This window comes from Marmota monax, unplaced genomic scaffold (assembly GCF_021218885.2).
Source record: "Marmota monax isolate L192 unplaced genomic scaffold, Marmota_monax_Labrador192_F-V1.1 WCK01_AAM20220418_F8-fsc00393, whole genome shotgun sequence".
NCBI classification, from domain to species: Eukaryota; Metazoa; Chordata; class Mammalia; order Rodentia; family Sciuridae; genus Marmota; species Marmota monax.
In genome coordinates this window covers 627,385-637,104 of record NW_026692824.1, presented here as the reverse complement: position 1 = coordinate 637,104, position 9,720 = coordinate 627,385, and the positions used below count along the sequence as shown (strand labels likewise).

Below are 9,720 nucleotides of genomic sequence, written 5' to 3'. Positions count from 1 at the left end.
TTTTATAATGTCACTAAAATATTATGCACACTAAAGGAAGCTATGATACTAAATTGTAATAGTACTTATTATATTCTTGAGTACCTTTTAATTGCAAAAGGGGGAAAAAGTCAGTTCTCTTAAACATCTGGTTGAAGTATTAAAAATCTTTAATTTTATTAAATTACCATTCCAGAGTCCACATTGTAAAAACACTTAATTGATAGCATAGGAAGTACACATAAAGCACTTCTATTACACTCCAGAATAAGAGTATTTTTGTCAACAAAAGCCATTTGTTAGGTTGTATTGTTATTTCAGATTCATGGGACCCCAATAGACCTCCAGGAGCCGAATCAGATGCAAGCACACAAGAGTCTTTATTGCAAGCTGGAGCCTGGACTCACAACCATTCCCAATGCAGCTGTCCCAGGGAGTGAGTCCTGGTCCTTTGTTCAGTGAGATTTTATAGGTTTTGGGAGGATACTCTATGCGTCACAACATCACACAGCAAATCATTCCATACCGCGGAAAAATCAAACAACAACTCTTAATATTGATTAGCACATTCACTGGCGGGAACAAGTTGGGTAGGAGTAATTGGCTAGTACAAGAGGGGGGTTCGTTTGAACTGATTGGTTTAGGCCATGAGGGGTATACATGCTAAACTACATGGTTTCCCAATATGTTATCAACCACCATAAACTACTTGGGGGTCATCTGGCATTCCACGTATTTTCCCTGTCTCATGCTGATTGGAGGTTGCTAGGGGGGTTGCTATGAGTCCTCACCTAGCCTAACTGAGTCAGGGACACCTGTCACCACAGACCTCTCCTGTTATTTACAAACAACTCAGCAGGGTGGGTATGTGCTTAGGAGTGCTCTGTGGGTTTTTCCAAGGACAAGGGTCACGCCCCCTTCCTTAGGACAGGCCTTGAGGTAGAAGCTGCTATTATTTATTTATTTTTAAAAATGGAATAACATTAGTTTCTCAGTATCAGCCATATTTTTTTGGAATATAATTTCTGCTTTTAAAAAATAAATGGCAGAAAAACTATTCTTTAGATTTCAATATTTGGCCAACATTCTAAAAAATGAACTGAGTCTGTCCCTTTGAGATAATCCGCAAACAGCAATATTTTCAATGACAAAGTAGGAAAATCTGAATTCACCACAATCACCTTGACAGACTCCCAAGTACCTACAAACTTTTTGGTGAAATCTGTGGTAATATCAACATATGACCTCTTGATTATTTGCACTTAAATATGTTAACACTAGAAGGTCTGTATAACTTGATCCATCAATGCGTGACTTTTAAAAATATCATGCATTAGCACAAGATCTATTCAGTATGCAAGACACACCCACAGACTTTAATACAGTAGAATATGAACTATTCAATGACAATGTTTCAGGGTCCACATGGCAAAGAAACTTTAGGAAACTAACACTTGTGTCATTTTAGTGTAGTATCAAAGATGAATAGCCACGTTATCAAAAACGTTATTGAAAACATCCCTCCTACATATTTGTATTAAGCTGCATTTTTTGTTGTTTGTTTCAACCAAAGTCACAGGTTAAATACAGAAGATCTGAATATCTAGCAGTTTTCTAGTGAAAAATAAAAAGGACTTTAAAAACTGTAAAAAGTAAAATGATCCAGTCTTCTGATTAAATCTTTTAATTTTGGAAAACAGTTAATTCTCTTAAAACTACTGTTAACATGCAAGTAGTTCTCAATAGTCTGAAGGAATAAAATATCTTTACATTGAAATTAATGCTTAATGTAGCAAATATCGGTGGACATAATCCACATTAACATGATTACATCTGGAGTGCACACTACACTTTAACAGCAAATAAAGATCCTGACACCAAAACGTTTGTTTACTCCCTGAGGCATGAATAAAGGGGACAGTGTAACAAAGAGCGATTGGTACAGAAGAATATTCCAAAGTTCCAGGTCCCCCAGCTTGGCTCTCAGAATCTAGAGAGGTGTCTTGGGTGTGGACACAGAGCACTGGGGATTTCCCCTTCTGCCTGAAGTTTCACTTCTCACTCTCCCAACCTGGTCCAGGTCTATCTTCCCAGACACTCTTGACAGGGGCCCAGTTATTACTCCTATTGCGTGTCTTGCTCCTAGAGAAGCGAATCAGCGTCACCTTCACCGAGGTTCAGTTCTAAAGTTTCCACCCACCCGCCTGGATGCAGAATCTTCACAGAGCTGCAGAATGGGGGTAGTGGCTCCCCTAGAGCTGTTCCTGCTGCTGTTGGGGACCCTGGCCCTGACGGACATTTGGGCAGGTGAGTGAAAGGTCAGGAGGGAAATGGCCTCTGCGCCGGAGTAGCTGGCAACAGTCCACTTATAGCTCAGGACCCAAGAAAGCCTATCCTTGCAACCCCCAGCTTAGATCCTCCCCAGCGTGGCGTGGCTGGTCCTGACCCTCCACTCTCTCCCCTAAGTCCTGCCCTCCCGCATCCCATCGCCCCTTTTGTATCTCTGGAGCCTACTCCTCTCCTCCTGGTGTCGTCAACCTGGACCTGGGTTGGGCACCAGAGGAGGGTGCACTTGGTCTCAGTTTCCCAGCCTACAGGCTCCCACTCCTTGAGGTATTTCGACACCTCGGTGTCCCGGCCGGGTCACGGGAAGCCCCGCTTCATCTCCGTGGGCTACGTGGACGACACGCAGTTCGTGCGCTTCGACAGCGACACCGAGAATCCCAGGGAGGAGGCGCGGGCGCCATGGATGGAGCAAGAGGGATCTGAGTTTTGGGACCAGATCACACAGATTTCCACGAGCAACGCACATCATCACCTAGTGTGCTTGAACAACCTGCGCGGGTACTACAACCAGAGCGAGGGCGGTGAGTGACCCCTGGCCCAAGTCTGAGATCACACCTCCGATGTTCCTCATGGATGGTCCCAAGTTGGCAGTGATTCCCTGATTCTAGCTTCACTCCAAGAATGAGGGACCCATGGAGACCCTTGAACCAGAGAGTGCCCACGGGGACTGTGACCGGGTTTCGTTTACATTTAGTGGGGGAAACCCATGGGGTGGGCGGGGTGGGGTCGTGGCTGATCCCCCGGGGTGGGGGGACACAGGCTCTCACATACTCCAGAGGATTTGGGGCTGTGACGTGGGGCCAGACAGACGCTTCCTCCGTGGGTACAAGCAGTACGCCTATGATGGCAAGGATTACATCTCCCTGAATGAGGACCTGAGCTCCTGGACCTCAGCGGACGCAGCTGCCCGAAACACCCAGCGGAAGTTGGAGGCAGCCGGTGACGCAGAGCACAGCAGGGCCTACCTGGAGGGTACCTGTGTGGAGGAGCTCCTCAGATATCTGGAGAACGGGAAGGAGGCATTGCAGCGCTTAGGTATTAGAGGCTGTGGGACTCCTGCCTGATGTCCTGTAGATCTCTCCACTCTCTTCCCACGAGAAAGGGAGGAGAATAACACTCACACTAGAACACCACCCTGCTCTTCCTCCAGAGGGAAGTGAGTCTGCCAGGTGCTGTACTGAGAGGAACTGAAGGCTGCTTTCTCTCAGGACAAGTAAGGGAGCTGGTCTCTCTCTCCCTGGCTGGTGGGAAAGACAATAAATAACTGAGCACAGTTCCCTTGGCAACAGCCTTGGCATGTATGGTCAGGTCCACTCCAGCCTATTGTCTTTGAGGTGTGACTCCAACTTTTCAACATCTCTCAGCCGCCACCCAGATCAGAACTCTAAGTCCCCATCAGACACCTGAAGCCTCTTACACTGGGTTGTCTTAACAAGATTCTAGAACTTTGCAAGGAATAGGAGATTATGCCAGAAGCTTCAACCCAGACTTGTGTCTAAGTTTTGTGCTCCCTCCCCAACCCAAATTGTGCTGTCCATTCTCCAGATAGTTATGTGAGCACTGCTTCAGTGATCCAGGAGTGGTAATGCAAAAATATCTGAATTTCCCTATTCTTTCCGTCAGACCCCCCAAAGACACATCTGACTCACCACACTAGCCCTGACGGAGATGTCACTCTGAAGTGCTGGGCCCTGGGATTCTACCCTAAGGAGATCACCCTGAACTGGCAACGAGATGGGGAGGACCAGATCCAGGACATGGAACTTGTGGAGACCAGGCCTGCAGGGGATGGAAACTTCCAGAAATGGGCAGCTGTGGTGGTGTCTGCTGGAGAGGAGCAGAGATACACATGCCATGTGCACCATGAGGGGCTGCCTGAGCCCCTCATCCTGAGATGGGGTAAGGAGGGGATGAGGGCCCAGAGCCTGTTGTCAGGAAGCAGGAGACTTTTTCTGGAGATCTTCAGCAGGGTAGGGATTGAGAACTGGGGATGAGGGCCCCTCACCTAATTTCCCTACCTCTCCCAGAGCCACCCTCTCAGCCCATCATGAGAATTGTTGCTGGCCTGGTCCTCCTTGGAGCTGTTATCACTGGAGCTGTGGTCCCTTTTGTCTTGTGGAAGAAGAAAAACACAGGTAGGAAAAGTGCAGGGTCTGAATTTTTGTTCCACTGATGGTTTCAAGTACCTGGTAGAAATGTGCCCTGCCTTGTTCATTGGAAGTAATAGCTGCTACATGTGTCCTTACCCGGCCTGGAATACTGTTTAATCTTTGTAAAACATATAAAAAATAAAAGACAAGTTATGCTTTTGGGGGATGGGGTGGATACCAGGGATGAATGCAGGGGCACTCAACCACTGAGCAACATCCCCAGCCTTATTTTGTATTTTATTTAGAGACAATATCTCACAGAGTTGCTTAGCACTTCACTTATGCTAAGGCTGGCTGTAAACTCATGATCCTCCTGCCTTAGTCTCCTGAGGTGCTGGGATTATAGGCATGGGCCACCACACCGAGCAAATTTATCTTCTTGATTTTTTGTGGTGAAAAGGACCTGATTCCCAACATTTAGAGGCCGGGTGGGAATTTCCTGCTCAGAGCAACCCTCCAGGAGAGAAATTGGTGCCATTCCTATCTATCTACTTTCTTCTTGTCTCCTGATTCTTCCCTACATCTGCAGTCACAGTTCTGGAGACTGTCCCAGTGTCCAGGACTATGGGGCACCTCTAAGACCTGTCTTTAACCTGTTCTGTCACAGGATGTTTTCTTCCCAAAGGAGTAAAAAAAAGGACCTATGCTTCAGCTGCCTGTAAGTACAAAGAATAGTGATCCCCAAGGCCCTTGGGTTAGTGTAGTGGGAAGTGATGGGGGAGCTGATCCATCCCATAATTCCTTCATTATCCACATCTCCTGTGGACTCTGACCAGGTTCTCTTTTTGTTCTGCTCAGGTAATGACAGTGCCCAGGACTCTGATGTGTCTCTCACTGCTTAGACAGGTGAGATCCTGGAGGGCCTAAAGAGAGAGAGGGGTTGGGGAATGGGGAGACTCCTGAGTTACAGGGCCTCTCACAAGGATTTTTGACATTTTCAGTGTTTAATGGGTTGTTCAGAGTGTCTTTATTACAATTGAGTGATCTGAATTTGTTCATAATACTTTCTTTTACAGTGAGAGACAGCTGCCTCTGTGGGACTGAACAATACAGGATTTCTTCAGTTCTCTTCCTGCTTCCTACTGCAATTTCAAGGGGTCCCAACTTTTCTTTGTGCAGCTGGAATGTAACTGTCTATGCGTCTGTATTCCTGTGATAATAATGTGAGAAAATGGAGAGAGGAGAATATCCCACCAAGACCCCTCCCACACTATTCTGTTCTCTTCCTCAATCAACTTTCCTATGGTGCAAATTGGGGCTAAGATGTCTCCATTCCTGATTTAGCCTTTTGTTGCCCTGAGCTGTAGCTGCTTCTTTCCCTATTGAAAAAAATGAATCTGAATATTGATTTCTATTTCAAATTTGTGCCATGAAATATGGTCAATGGGTTAATTAAATGGAAGGGAGTTTCCTAAAATCAATAGAGAAAATAAAACCTGAAACCTTACAGAATCCATGTGTTTGCTGTGCTGAGTCTGCTGTGAGTGGGGACAGGAGAATGATGAAAGCAGCTGAGGATGGACATGGTAGCACCCAGACTGGGCTCAGTCCACCCTGGGCCTTGATGTGGTTACTCCTCAGCTGGATCATCTTCCCTGTACCTTAGTCCTGTCCCTTTGATTGAACCTCATCCCATCAGGACCTGTGATGACAGGGACTCAAGCATTCCCAGGGCTGGTCCTGTCTCCAGGACCATGGGTAGGGAGGTCATCATGCCACAAGGTTAACATAGACTAAGACCTGAGTCTGATCTTCTGCTCCTATCTAATTTTGCTTCTCAGTTTCTACGGAGAATTATCCTTGATTTTGTGATTAAATGGAATTCTGGTCTCATCTCCTCTGGGTTGTCTCTCATCTTGACAGCAGCAGGAGTTTTGGTTTTTTGTAGTTTTTTTGTTTTGTTTTGTTTTTCCTGTCATTGTCCCACAAAACCCAGGCCAGTTTCCTGGATTGTATTTTCCATCATTCCTCCAATATTTTTAAGGGAACCATATATGGGAATAGCTGAGAGGAAGAATCTCATGATTTCTTTCATCTTAGATAAAGTCCTCTTAGGATTCTAATCTTCCCTATTAGCAGTTTCACTGCCTTTAGCTGTACTAATACTAGCATTTGCTTCATTTCAGATTTCTGGATTGATAACACAGAGTCTAATACAGGCTTCTAGTTAGTTGGGAAATATGACCCATTAGTCAACGATCATCTTTTCTGAAGATCAAAATGTCCTTAGCTGCTGTGGAGAGCAGGAGGGCTGATGTGGAGGGAGGGAGGGAGGGCAGCACTTGTGAGAAAAGCACAAATGGCTTTGGCCTCAGTGTGAAAAGCCCTTGCCTGCAGATGACACAGCAGCATTTGATCTGAGGCTCCATTAATAAAGACAGTGTCTCTAGAAGAGGGAGGGCTGACACTGATCATTCATTAGCTCTCATTTATTGAAAATTGAGTAGATGGCACACAGTTTATACCTAGTATACATTGGGGAACTGAAAACAAACCCTAAAAGTTCCTCCCTTATGGAGCCTGTGTTCTATAGGAAAAAGGAAGAAGATATACTCTAAGCACAGTATATAAGGACAGTGTTCATGTTAGGTGGTAAGTATTGCTAGGCAGGTGTCAGAGTGGGTTTGTGGGGACAGAGAAGATGGCTGTTTTACTAGGGGGCTCAGCATGGGACTTATTAGCAAGGTGACATTTGAGGATGGACTTGAAGGACATGAAGGAATTTGTCAAGATGTTTGGAGGAAGATCTTACTAGGCAGGAGGAAGCTCCAAAGCAAATGCACCAGGGCAGGATCCTGTGTGTGTGTTCTGGGAGAGAAAAGATCTGGGATATACTGAGCAGAGTCACTGAGAAGAGTTCAGAGGCACCACCAGTCTCAGAACTATCTGGAGTTTGATGGAAGAATCCTGCATGAGTTAGGCAGTTTTGAGCAAAGACATGGTTCATCTTTCCAAAGCATCAATCGTATGATTGAGTTGAGAACAGAATTGAAATGGGAGGACTAGCAAGGCAGCAGGGAAACTGTAGGGAAATAATCAGTCCTATGTGGAAAAGCTGGAGTCATACCTCTAAAGTCACTGGATGCAATGGACCTGACAACCTTTCTTGATACCAAGACTTCTGCCAGGGAACTGTGCTCAGTTGTTTATTGTCTTTCCCACCAGCCAGGGAGAGAGAGGCAGGATCCTTTACTCGTCCTGAGAGAAAGCAACCTTCAGTTACTCTATATTACAACATCTGGGAATTCAGGCCAACTCACTTCCTTCTGGTTTGGAACAGGGCCTTGTTCCAGCATGGGTGCCATTCTCCTCCCCTCCTTGTTGGAACTAGTGGAGAGATCTATAGGACATAAGGCAGGTGTCCTGAAGCCGCTCATACCTATGCCCTGCAGCATCTCCTTCCCGTTCTCTGGGTATCTGGCAAGGCACTCCACACAGGTGCCCTCCGCATAGGCCCTCTGGTGCTCTGCGACCCCTGCATCTCCCCCCTTGAGCTAGGTGATCTGAGCCGCCCTGTCAGCTGCTGTCCAGGAGCGCAGGTCCTTGTTCAGGGCGAAGTCATCCACGCCACCTTAAGCGTGCTGCTCATACCCGCGGAAGACGCGCGGGTATGAGCAGCATACATCTGGTACTGTGAGAGCCTGTCCCTGCCCTGGTCACCCGCGTCTCCGCCCCACACACCCTACGGGTTTTTCCTCTAAAATGAAAATGAAACCTGATCACAGTCCCCGCGGGCGTTTTCTGGGTCGAGGGTCTCCGAGGGTCTCCGAGGGTCCCTCAGCCTTGGGGTGAAGCTCGGCTTGGGGAATCCCTGTCGACTCAGGACCATCCTTGAGGAATAGGAGCCGTGGCGACCTCCGACAGGGGCCAGGTCATTCACCACCCTCGCTCTGGTTGTAGTAGCCGCTCAGGGTGTTCAAGTCCACTCCCTCCGTAAGTCTGTAGGTCTTCCTGGCTTTCTGTGTCTCCGTTCCCAATACTCAGGCCCTTCCTGCTCTATCCAAGGCGCTCGGGGCTTCATCCTCTGGGTCTTGGAGTCGCTGTCAAAGAGCACGAGTGTCGTCCACGTAGCCCAAAGAGATTAAATGGGGCTCCCCGGGGCCAGGCCGGGACACCGAGGTGTCGAAATACCTCATGGAGTGAGAGCCTAGGGGAGGGAAGGGACTAAGACCCTCGCGACCCTGCTATCCTCCTCAGGCTCCTCTCCCAGGTCCCAGGTTGACAACGCCAGGAGGAAAGAAGTGGAGTCTAGAGGCGCTAATGGGGCGGTGGGACGCGGGAGGGCAGGACTTAGGGGCGGGAGTGGAGGGTCAGGATGAGCCGCGCCAGGGTGGGGAAGGTCTGGGCCAGGGGCAACAGGGGACATGGCTTCCCCGGATCCTCCGTGCTCAAGGGATGTAGGTCGTTTCCCTCCCGACCTCACACTCACCAGCCCAGGTCCGGGCCAGGGCCAGAGCCCCTGAAGGCAGCAGGAGCAACTTTTGGAGAGTCATTACCCCACTCTGCAGCTCTGGGGCCGGGGACTGGGGCGGGGGGGGGGGGGGGGTGAACTTTAAAACCGAATCTCCGTAACGTTGTTGGCTTTTCTAGGAAAAAGACACGCAATGGGAGTAATAACTGAGGTCGCATCAGATGTGTCGGGGCAGAACGACATTACCCAAGTTGGAAGAAGAAGAAATGAAAGTCCAGGGAGATGGGGAATCCCCAGTGCTCTGAACCCACACCCAGACACTGAGAACCCCGCCCAGGGCTGGGACTTTCTCAGAACACTCCTCTTTACTAAATATTCTTTGTTACACCATACCTTGATTCCTGACCCAGGGTGTAAATCATCAGTTCTCAAACGTTTTGTTTTCAGAGATCTTTATATGCTCTAAGAAAGTGTGCCTTCCAGAGGTAATCATGCTTTTGTGGATGATGTCTATCAATATTTGCCATATTAGAAATTAATTCCATTTTAAATATGTTATTTCTTCTAAGTATTAATAAGTTATTGAATGTTAAGAGACACAATAATTTTAAAAAGAAATAAGTGTTTTCCAAAATCAGAAGATTTAATTGGAAGACTGGATTGTTTTACATTTTACAACTTTGAAAGTCCTTTCTATTTGTCATTAGAGAATGCTAGATAGTGTATTTTCCTCATTTAGTCTGTTGGAAAAAAAAGTGTAGCCTTACACAAATGTGCAGGAGGAATATTTTTAATAACATTTTCAATAACTGGCTGTTCATCTTTGATATTATA

At 47.1% G+C, this 9,720-nt stretch overlaps 1 protein-coding gene and 1 pseudogene across 2 annotated transcripts; one reads left to right on the top strand and one right to left on the bottom strand.

Moving 5' to 3' along the window:
- The first annotated feature begins 2,067 nt into the window (after positions 1 to 2,067).
- Positions 2,068 to 5,927, top strand: LOC124095399 (class I histocompatibility antigen, Gogo-OKO alpha chain). 2 transcript variants are annotated; one of them, XM_046448517.2, is made up of 8 exons: positions 2,068 to 2,286; positions 2,577 to 2,846; positions 3,085 to 3,360; positions 3,949 to 4,224; positions 4,353 to 4,460; positions 5,083 to 5,133; positions 5,274 to 5,321; positions 5,492 to 5,927. In XM_046448517.2, exons 1-7 carry the CDS (start codon positions 2,214 to 2,216, stop codon positions 5,315 to 5,317), a joined length of 1,098 nt encoding a protein of 365 aa, XP_046304473.1. In that variant the 5' UTR covers positions 2,068 to 2,213; the 3' UTR covers positions 5,318 to 5,321; positions 5,492 to 5,927. The 2 variants fall into 2 exon arrangements, with proteins under 2 accessions (XP_046304473.1, XP_046304472.1); XM_046448516.2 differs by having other exon boundaries at positions 2,562 to 2,846.
- A 1,772-nt stretch (positions 5,928 to 7,699) lies between these two features.
- Positions 7,700 to 8,968, bottom strand: LOC124095430 (popy Class I histocompatibility antigen, A-1 alpha chain-like; annotated as a pseudogene).
- Between the last annotated feature and the right edge of the window lie 752 nt (positions 8,969 to 9,720).

What these genes read in the sequence shown, in the direction of transcription:
- LOC124095399 (XM_046448516.2), top strand. Translation starts at nt 2,214, where the DNA reads ATGGGGGTAGTGGCTCCCCTAGAGCTGTTCCTGCTGCTGTTGGGGACC. An exon ending in CCTGACGGACATTTGGGCAG is followed by an intron (nt 2,287 to 2,561) that starts GTGAGTGAAAGG and finishes ACTTGGTCTCAG; the next exon opens with TTTCCCAGCCTACAGGCTCC. An exon ending in CTACAACCAGAGCGAGGGCG is followed by an intron (nt 2,847 to 3,084) that starts GTGAGTGACCCC and finishes GGGGGGACACAG; the next exon opens with GCTCTCACATACTCCAGAGG.